This window comes from Dasypus novemcinctus, chromosome 18 (genome assembly GCF_030445035.2).
Source record: "Dasypus novemcinctus isolate mDasNov1 chromosome 18, mDasNov1.1.hap2, whole genome shotgun sequence".
Taxonomy (NCBI): domain Eukaryota; kingdom Metazoa; phylum Chordata; class Mammalia; order Cingulata; family Dasypodidae; genus Dasypus; species Dasypus novemcinctus.
In genome coordinates, this window is record NC_080690.1 from 77,761,924 (window position 1) to 77,781,087 (window position 19,164).

The window sequence follows — 19,164 nt, forward strand, 5'->3', positions numbered from 1 at the left end:
TAAATAATGGATGATGAAACTATTTTTATAATCTTTCATCAATTGTGACAAAGGTAACTACTGTTAAAAAATAGTGCAGGGAAGCAGACTTGGCCCAGTGATTAGGATGTCCGTCTACCACATGCGAGGTCTCCGGTTTAAACCCTGGGCCTCCTTGACCCGTGTGGAGCTGGCCCACGCGCAGTGCTGATGCGCGCAAGGAGTGCCCTGCCACGCAGGGGTGTCCCCCATGTAGGGGAGTCCCATGTGCAAGGAGTGTGCTCTGTAAGGGGAGCCGCCCAGCGCGAAACAAAGTGCAGCCTGCCCAGGAATGGCACCGCACACACAGAGAGCTGACACAGCAAGATGATGCAACAAAAAGAAACACAGATTCCCATGCCACTGACAATAACAGAAGCGGACAAAGAAGAGCACTCAACAAATAGACACAGAGAACAGACAACTGGGGTGGGGGTGATGGGGAGAGAGAGAAATAAAAAAAAAATAGTCCAATTATAAAAAGTGCTGTCATCAATTGTAATATGTTCCACACCATCGCAAGGTGGTGGTGGGGCAGTGTATGGCAATCCTGCGTGTTATGCATGATCATGTTGTAAACTCACAACTTCTTTAATAAAATAATACTAATGGGAAGCAAATGTACTTCAAGCAATTGGGCTCCCGTCTACCATATGGGAGGTCCAGGGTTTGATTCCCAGGGCCTCCCAGTGAAGTTGAGCTGGCCCACATGGTGAGGTGGCCCGAGTGAAGAGCTGGCACAGCAAGATGACACAACAAAAAGAGACACAGAGGAGAGACAATAAGAGATGCAGCAGACCAGGGAGCTGAGGTTGTACAAGAGATTGAGTACCTCTCTCTCACTCCAGAAGGTCTCGGGATCGGTTCCTGGTCCTCCCTAAAGATAATACAAGCAGAAGAATGCACAGCAAATGGACACAGAGCAGACAGCGGGGGGTGTGGCAGCGGAGAAATAAAGAAATAAATCTTTAAACAAATAATAATAATAATAATACTAAAAGAGAGGCAAAGGAAATTCCCAGGATGATAGCCTATAGTTTTAATTTTTAAAAAGTGTTCGTCAGGATGGAGACTCACTGAATCATCTGCAACCTGCATTTGGGGTGCCGGAGCCCCTCACACAGGAGTCTCACGCCTGGAAGCCCGAGGCTGTTGCTGCTAAGGTCCATTCTTATCAAATTCTTATTGGCTGTCAGGGCTGCCGCAAGGTCCTGACAGGCAGAGCTGGAGATCTGGCACCTCTTCAGCCTGGAATGAAGAAGAAAAGGAGAATCCAGGTCACTTCCTTGGAGGCAGTTCTGGGGATTCTCTCCCTTATCCTTTTTCTCTCTCCCTCTTATGGAATGTACCTGTTTTTTCCTTTTTCTGAAATGAAGGAAAAAGCCTCTAGTTTCCAGAGGCTGGGTTGGGGGAAAGGGAGGGACTGCTAATGGGTGTCTTTTTGGGGTGATGAAAATGTTCTGGAATTAGAGAGTGGTGATGATTGCACAACCCTGTGAATATACTTAAACCATTGAATTATACACTTTAAAGGGGTGAATTTTATGGTATATGAATTATATCTCAATAAAAATAATAAAAGCAACAAGAATAATATATAAATGGTTTTGGTGCTCTGCAGTCAATGAAATGCTCTCATAGAGGTTGCCCTTAAGGGAGGAATTCAAGGTCCCTCACTTTCCCTCTTAGGGAAGGAGGAGATGTCATGTCCCAAGCAGATCCCTGGATGCTCACTGGGCTACAATTGTGGGAGGGCATTGGGCCTTAAAAGCTCAGCACCAGCATGTGGCTATATCTTTACTCTTCTTCCTGCCAGGTACTCAAGATAGAGAGGTACCTTTTTTTCTTCCTTTTTGTGACTTCCTTCCAGAAAGCTGACTGGTCTTGGGTAGAACATGAGATTTGACCTGCCTTACTAAAATACCTTCATGGTAGTCTGGTGAAAATGAGATGTATGCAGGCTATGGGACTCAGATTTGGAGTTGGAAACTAACTGTGCCACAGAGTATGCACAGAATCTTGTTCAGATAACTTCACCTCCCTATAAACTGCAGTAAAATAGAATTGACAGTATTTACCCTGTTGAACTGATGAAAGAATTTGGTGGCATGGTTAATGTAGAGTACTTAGCATGGTAATCTACACACAGAGGAAGGGGCAGCAGCCCCAGAGGGGTCCTGTATCTGGTCTTAATGTTGTATTCCCAGTATTATTACTGTGCTGGGGATAACTGGGTTTAGCGCAGAGGTTCTGATGGAGAGGGGTAGGGTGGGGAGAGGGAATTGGTTCCCTAGGAGTCATGTAGCAATGTCTGGAGACGTCTTTGGTTGTCACAGCTGGGGAGGGGGCCTACTGTTATCTAGTGGAAAGAGGCCAGGGAGGCTGCTAGACATCCTACATTGCACAGGAAGCCCCCACCCAACAAAGAATGATCCAGATGTCAGTGGTGCTGAGGTTGAGAAACCCTGTGTTCTGTGTCAAACTGTGTCTCCCCAAATGACATATTCAACTCCTAACCCCCAATCTCATGAATGTGACTTTATTTGGAAACAGGATATTTGAGGATATGATTAGTTAGGATGGGGCCAGACTGGATTACGGTGGGGCCCCTAATTCAATGTGACTGGTATTCTTTTTTTTTATTTTTTAATTTAATTAAAATAAACAAATAAAATAAATAAAATTAATTAAAATTGATAATACACACAAAAGAGTTTTTAAAAATTGAACCTGGTATTATGGTCACATTGGAGGAGACTAGACTGGAGACAAAGAGACTGGCAAGGAGGAGAGAGAAACACTGAAAGGGAGAGAGAAGCCCGTCAAGGGCCATCCTGTGACCTTTGTGTCTCAGTTCCACAAGGAGATGGTGGGGTCCACAGGCACGCAGAGACCTGCCTGGACTCACCTCAGGTTCTGCAGCTGGCAGTTGGGGTGTCCGAGTCCCTCACACAGCAGCTTCACCCCCCGGCTTCCCAGGGCGCTGCGGTACAAAACCAGCTCTGTCAGGTGAGGACTGGCGCGAAGGGCCGCGGCGAGATGTTCGCTGTAGGCATCTGGCAGGATCGCCCTCTCTGGTCTGAAGGAAGGAAAGACAGGCCAAGTCTCAATCTACCAGTAGATTTACAGTTATGTGTAATACGTGTATCCTACTTCACAGTTTAGGAAGCACTTTATCTCAGTTTGTCTTCTGAATGACTGTGTTACTTGCTCAGGGTCACGTAGCTAGGAAGCAGAAGAAACCAGACTTCAATCCTTGGACGAGGAATGGAAAGTTGGTTTCGTCTCCCACATGCACTCTCACGGGGTGACGGGAGCAGCTGGGAGCCTGGGTCCTAACTAGGGGAGGCAGAAGCAGACGTGACTCAAGAGACTGAGCGCCCGCCAACCACACGGGAGGTCTGGGTGGGATTCCAGTGCCTCCTGAAAAGAAGACAAGCAATACAGCGCGCCGATGCAATGGGCTGGCACAGTGCACTGACGCAGCGAGAAGATGTAACAAGAGACTGACAAAGCATAATTAGAGACAACAAAGCAGGGAGCAGTGGTGGCCCCAGTGATTAGGGGCCTCCCTCCCACAAGGGAGGGCCCAGGATCAGTTCCCTGTGCCTCCTAAAGAAATAAAAAGAAGACCAGCACACAACAAACAGATACAGCAAATGCAAACTACGAAGGGGTGGGGAGAAATAAATAAAATAAATCTTTAAAAAAAAGAAATAAAAAGAATGGAGGCCTTCTCCGATCTGCCATCTGTGGTGGAACCAACACCAAGATGCAGATTTTTGTAACAACCCTGACGGGAAAGACCATCACTCTTGAGGTTGAACCTTCGGATACAATAGAAAATGTGAAAGCCAAGATCCAGGATAAGGAAGGAATTCCTCTGGTCAGCAGAGACTGATCTTTGCTGGCAAGCAACGGGAAGGTGGACGTCATTGACTTCAACAGTCAAGAGGAGTCCACTCTTCACCTTGTGTTGACTTCATGGCGGAGCTAAGAAAAGGAAGAAGTCTTACACTACTCCCAAGAAGAATAAGCATAAGAGAAAGAAGGTTAAGCTGGCTGTCCTGAAATATTATAAGGTAGATGAGAATGGCAAAATTAGTTGCCTTCGTAGGGAGTGCCCTTCAGATGAGTGTGCTGCTGGAGTTTCTATGGCCAGCCACTTTGACAGACATTACTGGGGCAAGTGTGGTCTGACGCACTGCTTCAGCAAACCAGAAGACAAGTAATTGTGTGTGGATTAATAAAAAATATGAACAACAACAACAACAAAAAGAATGGGGGCCCAGGCTGGGTGCATCAGGACAGACGGTTGGAGCCCTTCGGGAGTGTCTGCCGCTGGTGCAGGGGAGGCGGCACAGCACCAGCGCTCGCTCTTGTCCTCCCTGTCAGACCAGGGCTTCTCCACTTTAACGTGCAGAGGAGTCACCTGGGAATCTTCTGAACTGGGCAGAACCGGATTCAGCAGGTCCAGGTGGGACCCAGGTGCTGCCGGCGCCACCGCTGGCCGTGACCACAAGGAGCACAGGGCTCGGAGCTAAAGGATGCCCTCCCAGGCCACTCTCTCAGCACCAATTCTTGAACATTGCCTTGGGTCAGCCCCTCCCTAAATCCAGCCACAAGCTGAGATGTTAGGGTGACGCAGCAGCAGAGGCTCGGTGACCGGTCCAAGGTTTAGAGCAGGGCAGACAGGGCCAGGAGTCACTCATCTCCTGACTCCCAACTTGGTGTTTTCATTCCGATTTGCTTTGTTTCCTCGCTACTACTGCATATCCAATGCTACTAGACTGAAACTATTTAAGAAGGAAAGGAGCAGGCTCCCCTAGGACAAAATTAGCTCCTCCGTCATGAGGAGAGGATGAAATTTAATCAGACACGCCTCCATTTACATACATTTATATCACTTGAGGCCAGTTCTTTACCTTTTCCCATCCTGATTCCTCATGATAAAACAAGGAGGAATAACAGCTAATATCCTCCGAGCACCTTCTACCTGCCAGGACCTAGAGAGAGCCCTTTGTATATGTTACTGTCATTCAACCCATGCAATTTCCTATAAGGGACCTAATACTTTCATTGTTGAGATGAGGAAACTGACACTTAGAATCATTTTCATGGTCATACATTACATGAGGGATGGAGTTGGGATCTACAGTCTTCTACTTGATTCCCAAGACTGTCTCCAGCTTATTTTCCCAGTTGTGTAACTTATTAGCTCTAGAACTGAAGCCAGCTAGTAAGATAGGGAATCAATGGCTGGATCTGGAATCTGGCCGGAAGTCCACGTGGACATCAGTACCCCCAAGTTGGCTGCTGGAAGACTCTCCCCAAGATTCTGGCACTGAGAACAAGACTTCCTCTGGAAGCCGGATGCAGCCCCAGATATTCAATCCCAAGGACTTTATCACTGGGCCCTGCAAACAGCTGGGACTCCTCCCCTGCCATTAGCGAAGGGGTGGGATAATTAATGGTTTAAAGAGCAGGTGCAAGTCCTGAATTCACACTCTTGCTTTTGGACCCCTGTTCCTGCTCTCGCTGTTTTTCCTCTGCCATGTGGCCACGCAAGTAAAACCTGGGCATTTATAATCTATAATGGGGAATTGTAGTCTGTAAATCAGCCCACTTTATCACTTTTCAGGCCTTCCTCTCTACCTGGGACCCATAATCTCATCCCTCCCTGCCTGAATAAATTACTGGCCTAACTCACCCAACATGCTCTTGAAATTCATTTCTGCAGCACAGTCAAGCACCTAGACAAAATCTGGTAACAGAACCTTGGTCAAGTTATTCTACTGCCCTGAACTTCAGTTTCCTCATTTGTAAAATGAAGAAAATGATGTGTACCTCCTTGTTATGGAAGGAACCATATTTCCCAAAGACACAAGTTCAAGGCCTAACCTCTGGTCCTGGAAATATTGAAACGACCCCCTCCTAACCTACTTTCCTTCAAGGCGCCCTCCCTTCCTGGTTTGCAGACGTTTCCGTTTCCCTTTCTTTTAGGACTCCCACCTCCCCATTTTGTTTCTTAAGAAGCTTGCTTCACTGCAAGTTGAGTTCCTGTTTTCCAACCCCCACCACCCCCCAGCAACACCTGCTAGAATCAGCTCTAACCAGCTTTAACCGCAAGAGCATGCCCAGGTGGATGCAAACCACCTTTGCTTCATTCTGTTAGTAAAAAGCACGTCCCTAATTGCTTCAAGCCACCAGTCATGTCAACAATGTCTTTTGGGTCTTGCCTCCTCCATTCTTAGATTAATCTGCACTTAGGTTTCCCTCTTCCTAGAAGCCTGCCTCCCTCCTCCACTTCCTCTTGGCTGGCTCCACCCCTTCACCGAAGTAAGCAGAGGACTTTCACTGAGCTGACAGGAGGACCTGAGCATTAGCCCCACCCTCAGCAGGCCTTCTTCAGTACTGCATAAATACCCCAGGTCCTTGCCCGCGGGCGCAGCTCCAGTGACCCATTACTAACTCACTTGACGATGGCCCCTTGCTGACAATGGTCCCTTCCTTGCCTTGCCGGGACGATCTCCCAAGGAAGCTACATGCATTCAAATGCTCGTTCTTAGATCACTCCTGGGGGAACCCAGGCCCAAAGAAGGTCTTAGTTCAGATGTCACTCCCTTGGAGTCCTTCTTTGGCCATCCCCTCAGTGTTGCCTCTTCCCCTCCAAGTCACCATCTTTCCCGTGACTTGTTTTATTTTCCTCACAGTCGTTCTCCCCCTGAAACTACCTTTCTCATTTGTTTGCTTGCTGATCTCTTGGTTTCTTTACTATCTCTCTCCCTCCTCATTAGGATATTTGTTCCGGCAGGGACTTTGGCTGCCTCTCCCTGCTGTCTTCAGCCCACAGTAGAGTCCCTGCACCGTCAATAAAAGGCACCAAACTAAATTCACTCTGACGTCAGCCCCAGTTTAGGTCTGAGGAAGAGTGTTTAGGATGGGATCCTGGCCTTCAGCTCTGGCTTTGTAAGGAGGGTGGTCTGGTGTGTCGTAGGGAATTGAGCAGCCTCCGTGGCCTCTGCCCACTGGATGCCCAGAGCACCCCCTCCCCAGCCGTGACCACGAAAAACATCTCCAGATATTGCCAGATGTCCACGGGGGAGACGGCAAAATCAGCCCCAGCTGAGAACCGCTGGTTAAGAGCGTGAACTTGGAGAGGGGCCCCAACAGGTACTTACGACTGCGCCAGCAGCTCCTGGGTCCCCGAGGCCCATCGCACCCCTCTGTCCTCGTCCGCCCCGAAGGCAGCCCCATTCAAGTGCAGCACCAGGACACCGCTGCAGTGCTTCACGCAAAATGAGGAGACCATGTGCTCCATCTCCGTGGCGATGTTGCTGACCACGACCACCTGGAAGTGGCTCAGGGCCTGCTGGATGAATTCCTCCTCCTGGATCTCATACAAGCAACTGAAGAACTCCAGAGAGCCTTGCTGCAGGGTCGAGCCCTCGCTCTGAGCTTTGCTTTGGATCCACTTCAACAGCTCCGTCTTGATGTGCGGCGAGACCTTCCAGCAAAGACTCTTCTCCAGGTAGCTTCTGGTCTGCTCATTCAAGAGTCCAAACAGGAAGCGGACCGTGAGTGCCAAGAAGCTCCGCTCGGACAATCCGTACTCGGCCAACAGTCTGTCCACATTGTGCTCTGGGCCCGGCCCGCCATCCCTGTCGTCTAGGATATAGTACATGGCAGCAAAGAATTCCTGGAAACTCAGGTGGATGAAGCTGTAGAACTTCTCGCGGTTGATGTCCTTCTGGAAGATGTTCATGTTGAGGAAGGCAGAGACGTCCGCCCCGTCCAGGCCGTGTTTCCTGAGGTCCTGCTCCTCAAACAGGATCTTCTGGTTCCAGAGGCCATCTGCTGCCAAGGAGCACAGCCCTCTCTGGTTGGGCGGGGGCAGGTGAGTGGGGGTCCCTGGCTTGGGCTGCATCAGACTCAGAAGGTAGAGCGTGTACACAGCTGTCGTGGTCCTGGAAGTCTGTCTCAGAAGCTCCCCATCCTCCAGCTGCTGCTTGAGACAGGTGCAAATCACCCAGCACACCAAGGGGACAAAGCACATGGTGAAGAGGGGCTCGTTGTTTCTCACAAAGCTGAAGACCTGGGCGGCCTGCTCCGTGTGGCGGAAATACTTGTAGAAATACTCCTTCCTTTCTGCCTCGGAGAAGCCCAGGATCTCCACGTGCCGGGGGTGCTCCAGCAAGCGGTGGAGTTTCTCCAAAGCCGTGGGCCGCGTGGTGATCAACAGGGACAGCTCAGGAAGCAGCCTCTTCTGAATCAGGCTGCTAAGGAGAAGCTCCGTGGGCTGTTTCTCCTCCCAGTGGAGGCACCCGGAGCCCTGAGGATTGTGGAAGGAGGGTTTGAGCTCATCAAAGCCGTCGATGATGAAAAGGAGGTGCTCGGGAACCCCGAGGAGCTCCTGGGGCGTGCTCAGCTCGGGCCAGCAGCTGAGGATGAGGTCTAGCAGGCTCTGCTCAGCTCTCTGGTTCATCTCCCTGCAGTTGATGTAGAAGAGATAATCAAACCTGCCTTGGAAGAGCCTCCCTTCGGCCCAGTCCAGCATCACCTTGTGGGCCAGCATGGACTTGCCCATCCCGGCAGCCCCTTGTAGGACCACCGTGCGGGGTGGCTCTGGCCGTTCCTCGTCTGGCTGGAAAAGGGTGTCCACCTGGATGGGGCTGGCCTGATACCCTACAGTTCTTGCATGTCCCCGGCCCATGGCCAGAAGCTTCTGCTGGGCCCGCGTGGGAGTCAAGTGTTCCTTCACCAGGACGAGCCGTGTGTACCGGTGGCTGATGTTGACACATTCTCCCAGGCGGGCATTGCGGTCTTCCATCAGCCGGAACTTCCTCCGGACGTAGTCCCGGTAGCTCTCCTGTGGACCTACGGGAGAGGAATGAAGGATCTGTGGAGGACCCATCAGCAGTCTTCCACGGACTCATTCATTCAAGCAAACCATGGTCTAGTGTCTATTTGTTCTGAAAGACCCTGGGAAGACTTCTAGATGGCGCTTGAGAACTTGGTAGCTGGTGTGAAGGGTTTTCTTTTCCCATGGGAAGCACAGGCACTAGGTAAGGCTCACCAAGGGCAATGGACCCGGGAGCTGGCTAGAAATGAAAAATCTCTCTCAGGCCTTACCCCAGACCTACTTAATCAGAAACTGCATTTCTAAAAAAAATAGCTGTGCTATTTGCATGCACACTGGAGTAAGAGTAACCTCCAGAAGGACCTCCCACCTCTATTGAAAATCTCTTAGCCATAGAACTTCTTGGCTGTGCCCCCTTTGAAAAAAAGAAAAGACTTTGGTCACTGAAGGTGGAGAATTTTTATGTTCTGTGAATTCTTTGCTTAAAGTCTCTGTGGGAGGGAAGCGGATTTGGCTCAACTGATAGGGCGTCTGCCTACCACGTGGGAGGTCCAGGGTTCAAACCCAGGGCCCCCTGACTCGTATGGTGAGCTGGCCCATGCGCAGTGCTGATGCACACAAGGAGTGCCGTGCCACACAGGGGTGTCCCCCACATAGGGGAGCCCCGTGTGCAAGGAGTGTGCCTTGTAAGGAGAGCCGCCCAGTGCGAGAAAAGCGCAGCCCACCCAGGAGTGGCACCTCACACATGGAGAGCTGACAGAGCAAGATGACACAACAAAAAGAAACACAGATTCCAGGTACCACTGACAAGAGTGCAAGCGGACACAGAAGAACACACAGCGAATGGACACAGAGAGCAGACAACTGGGGCAGGGGAGAAATAAATAAAAATAAGTCTTTAAGGGAAGCAGACTTGGCCCAATGGATAGGGCGTCTGCCTAACACATGGGAGGTCCGTGGTTCAAACCCCAGGCCTCCTTGACCCGTGTGTAGCTGGCCCATGCGCAGTGCTGATGCGTGCAAGGAGTGCCGTGCCACACAGGGGTGTCCCCCGCGTAGGGGAGCCCCACGTGCAAGGAGTGTGCCCCATAAGGAGAGCTGTCCAGCGTGAAAGAAAGTGCAGCCTGCCCAGGAATGGTGCCGCACACACGGAAAGCTGACATAGCAAGATGACGCAACAAAAAGAAACACAGATTCCTGGTGCTGCTGATAAGGATAGAAGTGGTCACAGAAGAACACACAGTGAATGGACACAGAGAGCAGACAACTGGGAGGGGTGTGGGGAAGGGGAGAGAAATAAATAAATAAATCTTAAAAAAACAAAGTCTCCATGGGAAACCTTGCATGGCACAGATGTCTGTGAATAAACTTGTGGTTCTCAAGCAGGGGTGACTGTGTCCCCCAGGGGACGATTGACAATGTCTGGAGACCTTTCCTGGTTGTCACGAGTGGGGGCACTCCTGGCATCTGACGGTCGAGGCCAAGGATGCTACCCAACATCCTACAAGGCCCAGGATGGCCCCCAGTGACCAGCGTTCTGGCCTAAAATGTCAATACTGTGAGGCTGAGAAACCCCACCTGGAAAGAAACCCGTCGCTTTGTACCTGGACGTCACGAAAGGCCCCTAGTATCTGCCCCAGGGAAAGTAAAAAAAAGAAGCTGGACTTCTCTGCCCACCTTTGCAGAAGCTCTTGCCAGCTGTAGGGCCCGTGGCTGCGGGCGACACCCACACGTGCAGCCCATCTCCAAGCAGGCCCCTCCCGCTCTGGGGCGCGGGCTGACCTGCCCGGGAGTAGACCCCCACCGCAGAAAAATGGAGAGGGAGGATGAAAGCTGGGAGTTATGATACGGTATTTGATAGGAAACCAAGGGGGAATAAAACCCTGTGACAAGCTGTCTCTTATGTCCTAAAATTTCCATCTATGTACGGTGAAAAGAATCAAAATAGATTCTGACTAAGGCAGGCCCTAAAAGACAATTATATATGGGCCTAGTATGAACCCTGGAGACCCAGTGAGGAATATTCTTTACACTATCCCTGACTTGTGGAGCAGCAAAATTGGAAATACAAACAGCAAATAGATTTTTTTTAATTCTTTCTTTTTTTTTTTTGAGGAGGTACCAGAGATTGAACCCAGGACCTTGTGCCTGCAAAGCAGGTGCTCAGTCACTGAGCTCGGCCAATGAGTAGATTTTTAGTATAATTACTTCCCCATATTGCACAGGATATACTTATACCAAAAAAAAAATGTTCACTGGTTATCTGAAATTCAAATTTATCTGAATGGCTTTCATTTTTATTTGCTAAATCCAACAACCCTAGGATTGCCGCCCATCACAAACTTCTGAGCATATGACAGTTCCGCATCGGGTTACCTAAGTGACACCTCAGTCTCTGGAGTCAATTCGCCCTGAATTAACACCCAAGCACCACTGCCGCCCTGGTGTGTGCCCGCAGGCGAGTCACCGCACCTGGCCCCGCCTGCTTTCCCCACTGGGTGGAGTAGATGAAATCGAGATGGTGCCCAGGAGAGGGAGCTGCTCTTCTCTGTAAGGTTCCCATTGGTATTCTAAGCCAGGGGCCAGCAAACTTCCCGCGAAGGGCCAGACAGTAAACATTTTAGGCCTGTGGGTCACATGATCTGTTACCCCCACTTAACTCTGCAGCTGTGCTGCTAAAGGCATAAACAATAATAAATGGGGTGCAGATGTGGCTCAAGAGGTTGAGCGCCTGCTTCCCACATGGGAGGTCCCGGTTCGGTCCCCGGTGCCTCCTAAAACAAAAACTCCAAACAACAAGCAAACAAAAAAACCAACTCCGGGGAGCCAATGTGGCTCAGTGGTTGAACACCGGCTTCCCACATACGAGGTCCAGGTTCAATCCCTGGTACCTTGAAAAAGTAAACAAGTGGGCGCAGCTGTGTCCCAATAAAACAAAAACAACAGAAATTGGGCTGGGCTTGGTCTGCAGGATATAGTTTGCCCACCGCTACTCTAAGCAATAGTGTTCTTTCTATAATCCATAATAGCTTATTACAACTAAAATATCATTACCAAAACTGTTTGTGCATTCATCTGATAAATATTTATTAAGCACCTACTATGTCACACACTCCAAACACTCTTCTCTGGACTGGGATATAGCAGTAAAAAAACATGCAAAACCTCTCCCCTCAAGTAACATTACATTCTAGTGGCAGACTCAGAAAAGAAATCCAATTAATAAGGCAGTGTAATATAATGTAATATAATCTATTCTGCTATATCCTTATGATATGCTGTTATAACACATGTGCTATATAGAACTCATTAGCATAACATAAAAAGTTTAATGATAGGTGATGTGGCATGGCATGCTATAATAAATGATAGAATGATAATAAACATAAGACCTGACACTGAAAGACATTATACTCTACTAAGTTATGCTACACCATACACTATTATATGTTAGAATACCGTAGCACTGATAAGCACTAGGAAGAAAAATCGAGCAGGATAAGGAAATAGAAAGCAAAGGGTTTTTAATGCAAGGTTTTGTGTCATCTCTTAATTTTAAAAAAGGTAATTACAAAAAAAAAAGAAAGCAAAGGGATGCTATTTCTACAAGGGCCAGTCGGGAGGTCACTCCAAGATGACATCAGAGCAAAATGACAGGAAGAGTCAAGGGTTACCTGGATGCCCAGCAACGCGAAGGTCCTGGGGCAGAGAATGCTTAATGCTTAAGGCATGGGATGGGGGGGGGGGTGGCTGGAGGGAGGTGAGCAATGGGGAAAGTGGTAGGCGATGAGATGTAGGCAGGGCTCAGAGCCTTTCAGCTCCCAGAAGGATGAGATTTTATGCCAAGTGCAACGGGAAGCCAATGGAGGTGAGAGATGATCTGACCTTTTAAGGTGATTGTTCTGGGAACTGAAGCGCGAATAGAATTTAGGGAGCACATGGTTACAAGCCGGCGCTGGGAATGCCACCAGCCAGGGCGCATGTCAACAGCGAGCGGCACACTTTCTGGAAATCGGCCATTGTCTCCAGCCTTGCACCGCACCCATACCTTCAGAACCCGGAGGAAATGAGAGCCCTGGGCTGGCGCCCGAGCTGGGCGTGGAAATAAAGCAGAAGTCTGGGTGGGGGCGCAGTGCGAGCCTGCCACCCGCAGCTCTCCAGCTCCGCACCAGCGGGACAGTAGCACCGCACAAGGCCTGCCAGGGGACCTTTGCTCAATCCTGGAAAGGGGAAGGTGACCTTGGGAGCTTGGCAGCAGCACGGACCATCGGTGGAGCCTTGCCCGGGGACCTCGCTGATGCCCCTGGAGACCAGACGGCCATCACCTTCCACTGTTTCCCCCACAAGGTATGCCCAAGTCCTTTCCTGTACCTGTGGACCCCACCTGCCTTGGAAACAGGGTCTTTGCAGAGGTAAATAGGTAAGATGAGGTCGCTTTGGATTGGGGTGGGGCCCTCCACCCATCATGACTGGTGTCCTTAAAGAAGAGGCTCATGTGGACAGAGGGAAGAGGCTCATGGGGACAGAGGGAAGAGGCTCACGTGGACAGAGGGAAGACGCTCACATGGACAGAGGAAGGAGGTTCAAGTAGACAGAGGGAAGAGCCTCACGTGGACAGAGGAAGGAGGCTCACAGGGACAGAGGGAAGAGGTTCACGTGGACAGAGGGAAGAGCCTCTCGGGGACAGAGGAAGGAGGCTTATGGGGACAGAGGGAAGAGCCTCAAGGGGACAGAGGAAGGAGGCTCACATGGACAGAGGGAAGAAGCTCACGTGGACAGAGGAAGGAGGCTCATGGAGACAGAGGGAAGAGGCTCACAGGGACAGAGGGAAGAGGCTCATGTGGACAGAGGAAGAAGGCTCACGTGGACAGAGAAAAGAGCCTCACGGGGACAGAGGAAGGAGGCTCATGGGGACAGAGGGAAGAGGCTCACGTGGACAGAGGAAGGAGGCTCACAGGGACAGAGGGAAGAGGCTCACGTGGACAGAGAAAAGAGCCTCACGGGGACAGAGGAAGGAGGCTCATGTGGACAGAGGAAGGAGGCTCATGGGGACAGAGGGAAGAGGCCATGTGAAGACCGAGAGGTTGGAGGGAAGCCCAAGTTGTTTTGTTTTGCTTTTTAATGTGGGAAAATGCTTATATGGTAAGTACCAACAGGAACATAAAAGTATATATAGAATAACGTCTGTGTAAACACACCGAAGGCGTAGGCTCTGAAATGTCTAGGAGAACATTTAACCCAAGCCAGGAAGCCCTTGGGGCTACCAGGAGGCAGGGAAAGGTGCCCCCGGGGGCTTCCAAGAGCGCCGGGCTCTCCTTTAAGATCCCCGTTTCTAGGACTGCCGTAGAAAAGTACCAGACCCTGCGTGGCTTCAAACAGCGGGGACTGAGCCTGGTGGGGGCCGGAAGACCCGATCCTGGTGGCCGCAGAAGCACGGGTCGGGGCGCCCAAAGAAGGCCGAGCAGCAGTAGAGGCGGAAGTGGGTTCTCCCCGGAACCTGCAGAGCGCAGACCTGCCAAGACCCTGATTTTAGCCCCCGAGACCCCCATGGGGCTCCGACCTCAGAACCCCAAGGTAGTAAGTGGGAACTGCTTCAAGACCCTGACCTGGGGCGCTTAGTCAGACCCTGGGGGTGCAGGCGTGTTGGAGGAGTCCACCTTCTAACCTCCCACTGGGGCTGCAGCGGGCGAGGGAAGGAAAAGGAGGCGTCCAGCCTGGGTCCAAGGATTCACTACCGAGAGGAGAGGACGGCAGCTGTCGGGGCGACGCAGGCCGCGGGGCAGGGTTGTGAAGTAGTCCTCTTTCCCTGTAATCGAGGTCGCAGCCTCAGCACTGCTGCTGTTTGCGGGGGGAGCATTCTTTGCCATGGGGGATCCGTCCTGTCCAGTGTCGGATGTTTGGAGGCACCCCCAGCCTCTACCCACCAGGCCAGGAGCTTCCTCCCCAGGCCTGACGACCAGAAAAGACCGCAGGCGTTGCCACATGTCCCGTGGGGGGCGAAAGCCCCCACCTGAGAACCGCTGCCCTAAATATCCTTACAGGAGGGAAACAGACTCTTACAGAGAGATGAGGACACTGGAGCTCCAAACGCAGAATTAAGGCTGCCCAGCTGGTGGTGGCAGAAACGGGACTCAAGCCCGGGTCCTCTGGCCACAGAGTTCTTACCCTGGGCCGTTAATCCCTCCCACGTGCTCAGCACATTAGATCCCCATTGTCCAGTGTGGTAGCCGCTAGCCCGGGGGGCTGCTGAGTGTTTAAAATGGCACTGGGGTCACATTTAAAAATGGAATTTTTAATTTAGGTAGTCTTAATGAATGCACATTTACATTTAAAAACTGACATTCTGTTCAGTGATGAAAAACTCCCAGGCCTATTTGAAGTAGGATTGATCAGATTTGAAATGATCTATTTTGGATGTATTGGGCTAAATAAAATATTTTGTTAAAATTCAGTTCACTTGTTTCTTTCTCCTTTTTTTTTTTTTGTACATTTAAAATCATATATGTGGTTTGCATCCTCTTTTTATTGGACAGTACTGTTGGAACTTCACAAGTCATATATAGTATTTCATTTGATGCTTCCAGCCCCCCAGGGAATGAGTATCCAGAGAAGGATTTTATAGGTGGCGAAACTGAGACCCAGTGAGGGGCAACCTTGTCTAAGAACACACGTAAGATCTATGACAGGGCAGGGATGGGGATCCACGGAGCTGGAGTCTGGATCCAATGCATTAAAAATAAAACTTTTTAAAATTATTATCTTTTTTTAAAAAGATACATAGATCACACAAAACCAGTGTATTTTTATGCTGCCCTTGAAAGAGGATCCAGAAGCATTCTTGTGGTTGACATTGTTGGTGTCTACCCAACAGCCCTGCTTCTTTCCCACCAATAGTCCTGATTCGCCTGGGTAGTGGGTATGGACGTCTTGATTCCAGTGAATGCTGCCCCTTCACAAGCCCCAGGGGATGAGTTACAGTTTTGATAGACTATCCCCTTTTGGCAGTGGCTGGTCTGCGGTTGGACCTGTGACCTGCTCCTGGCCAGTGAGTTATGTGGGTATGACAGCAAAGGGGAAGGAAACTTACCAGAAGGATTTTTTTTCCCTGATAAAATGCCGTCACCTGAGGAAGAGTATCTTTTCCCTCCCCTTCTGTCAGGGATGTGAGATGCTTTGGTGGCCATCTTGTAACCATGAGATGAGAAATCTTAGACCAAAATGCCAACATGGAGATTGACTGAGTGGAAACAAAGGAAGAACTTGGGGCTTTGGTGATGTCATTAACTCACTACACTAGTTCTGCAACTGTCCACCCCAAGACTTCTTGTTATATGTGAGCATTAAATGCTTCATTTACTGTCAGTTAGGCGGCGGACTTGCCCCAGTGGTTAGGGCGTCTGTCTACCACATGGGAGGTCTGCGGTTCAAACCCCGGGCCTCCTTGACCCGTGTGGAGCTGGCCCATGCGCAGTGCTGATGAGCCCAAGGAGTGCCGCGCCACGCAGGGGTGTCCCCTGCGTAGGGGAGCCCAATGCGCAAGGAGTGTGCCCCATAAGGAGAGCCGCCCAGCGCGAAAGAAAGTGCAGTCTGCCCAGGAATGGTGCCACACACATGGAGAGCTGACACAACAAGATGACACAACAAAAAGAAACACAGATTCCCATGCCGCTCACAACAACAGAAGCAGACAAAAGAACACACAGCAAACAGACACAGAGAACAGACAACCGGGGTGGGGGGGGAGGGGAGAGAAATAAATAAAATAAATAAATCTTTAAAAAAAAATTTACTGTCAGTTAGGTATTCTATTAGTTGCCGTCTAATGCATTTGAACAGATGTATGCCTGGTTGCTCACCTTTCCTTGGCGTGCCAGAAGAGACTTCCATAGGACATCCTGACTGTCTTCTCAGTGAGGACAGGCCACCAGGTGGAGCATCTGGAAGAGAAATTTGGGGAGATCAGTTAGCACCTATCTGGTTAGCGATCAATAAAATTGGCTAGTATTACATCAAAATGCCTCCACGATACCCCACTGTCCATCCACACCCCAGGATGTTCTACAGTCATCCCACATTCACTATGCTGAAAACTGAGCTCTTCATCTGATGGACTGGATATAAGGGGAACTCAAGAACGATGCCGTGGCAAAACTAATTGAAGGTGGTAGAAGTAAAAGTAGTGGATACCTCTGAAAGGTTATTGATTTGGTAGAGGCCCTAGGGGACCTTCTAGGGTGCTGGAAATGTTCATTTCCTATTAGATGGGTGATACATAGGTGAAACAAGTAAATAGTCATTGAGTTGTACACAAGAGATGTGCACCTCACTTCCTATGTGTATTTTGTACATTGACTAAAAAATAAAGCCTAAAAAGACCAAAAATAGCATCTAGGTTTGTCTTGGCTTGAGCAACCAGATGGAAGTTGGAACATTTATTAAGATGGGAACGATGAAGGGAGAAGCAGGCTTGGTGAGACAGAAAGAACAGCCAGTGTTTCCTTGCCATGTTCATTTGAGAAGACCGAGAGACATGCAAGTGAAGACGTTAAGTAGGCAGATAGACAGATATGTCTGGAGTTCAACAAATATAAATGTGGCTGTCATTAACATATAGATGGTAGATAAATCCTCAATACTAGGAAGTATCATCTAGCGGGAGAGAGAGAGAGACCAAGACCTGCATATTCTACACTGACAACTAAGTCCTGCTAATTCTATATTTTACCTATAGCTTAAATTAAATCTTCCTTTCTATTCTCAGGGTCACTGCCTTGTGCAGGACCCCACATCTTCATTCATTCATCCATTCATTCATTCATTCATTCATTCAAGAGTCATTTTTATAGGTTACTCCTGGACAAACTTTACTAGCCATTATGGATTCCACAATAAGATAGAGATGAATGACTTGACAAATACATGTTTGTTATATGAAGAACCCCAGATTTGTGAGAGAGATATCCAAGTAAACAGATAACAATTAAAATGCAGGGTAATATAGTGTATGGTTCCATTTATATGACGTTCTAGAACAAACAGATCTAGTCTATGATGGAAGAGACTTGGAATAGTGGTTGCCTGGAAAGGAGGATTGACTGGGAAGAGGCATAAGATTTTCCGGAGTAATGGTAATGTTTTATATATGGATGGGGGCTTAGGATATATGGGTCTAAGTGTAAGTGTTTGTCCAAATTTAATAAATATCCACTTGGTGCATTTCACTACATGTACATTTTGCATCAAAAGGAAAAATGTACATAATGGTTTGCAAGCTGAACTACTCAGAGGAAAAGTACAGGTGTCTGCAGTATACATTCAAATGTATCCAAAAATAAGATCGGGGAAACGGACTTTGGCCCAGTGGTTAGGGCGTCCGTCTACCACATAGGAGGTCCGCGGTTCAAACCCCGGGCCTCCTTGACCCGTGTGGAGCTGGCCCATGCGCAGTGCTGATGCGCGCAAGGAGTGCCGTGCCACACAAGGGTGTCCCCTGCGTAGGGGAGCCCCACGCGCAAGGAGTGCACCCATACGGATAGCCGCCCAGCGCGAAGGAGGGAGCAGCCTGCCGAGGAATGGCGCCGCCCACACTTCCCGTGCCGCTGACGACAACAGAAGTGGACAAAGAAACAAGACGCAGCAAAAAGACACAGAAAACAGACAACCGGGGGAGGGGAGGGGAATTAAATAAATACAAAATAAATCTTTAAAAAAAAAAAAAAGATCGGTTGGTGGATAGAGAGAACAGTAGATAGTTGGATAAACATGTGGCAAAACAAGTAGAGTAGAATACCAATAACAATCTACATGCTGAATACACGGGGCGTTCGCTATGAAATTCTTTCACTTGACCGTTGCCTAGACATTGTAAAGAGCAGGTGGGGACCACCCAGCCTGTCAGAGGTCTTGTCCAGATATTTGTTGGTAGAACCAATTCTCATTGCTGTTGGGCTCAGCAGGCTTTCAAGAAAGAGAAAGGGTCTGTTCCTTCCTGGACTGTGCGCCCACTCCACGCTGGCCGGCCTGCCTCCATCTCCCCCGCTCCAGGGTATTTCTTCTTCTACACAGATCTGACTTGTCATTTACGGACTCACTTAAAATCTTGTGATGGTTTTCCACAGCCCAGGGCAGAAACTGCCATCAAGGGAGCCTGTCTCACCTTTCCGCCTCGTCTCTTGGCCCTCGCTGTGCAAGGAATGCGAAGGTCCGTCTCAGAGCTCGGCCTCTGCTAACCCTTCCCCACGTTCTCTCAGGCCTCTGCGCTGCATTTTCTGCTCTCTCTGCTGGGG

General features: G+C 49.5%; 1 protein-coding gene and 1 pseudogene across 1 annotated transcript in view; one reads left to right on the plus strand and one right to left on the minus strand.

The window, feature by feature from the left end:
- NLRP12 (NLR family pyrin domain containing 12) overlaps window positions 1-19,164 on the minus strand; it is a 33,296-nt gene that overhangs the window by 10,982 nt on the left and 3,150 nt on the right. Inside the window, exons 2-5 of the mRNA XM_004470227.5 lie at window positions 16,735-16,815; window positions 7,200-8,895; window positions 2,927-3,097; window positions 1,096-1,266 (exon numbers count right to left, since the gene is read on the minus strand). Coding sequence (XP_004470284.2) covers window positions 1,096-1,266; window positions 2,927-3,097; window positions 7,200-8,895; window positions 16,735-16,815 — 2,119 coding nt within the window. The remainder of the gene's footprint in view (window positions 1-1,095; window positions 1,267-2,926; window positions 3,098-7,199; window positions 8,896-16,734; window positions 16,816-19,164) is intronic.
- Window positions 3,738-4,250, plus strand: LOC111766995 (ubiquitin-ribosomal protein eS31 fusion protein-like; annotated as a pseudogene).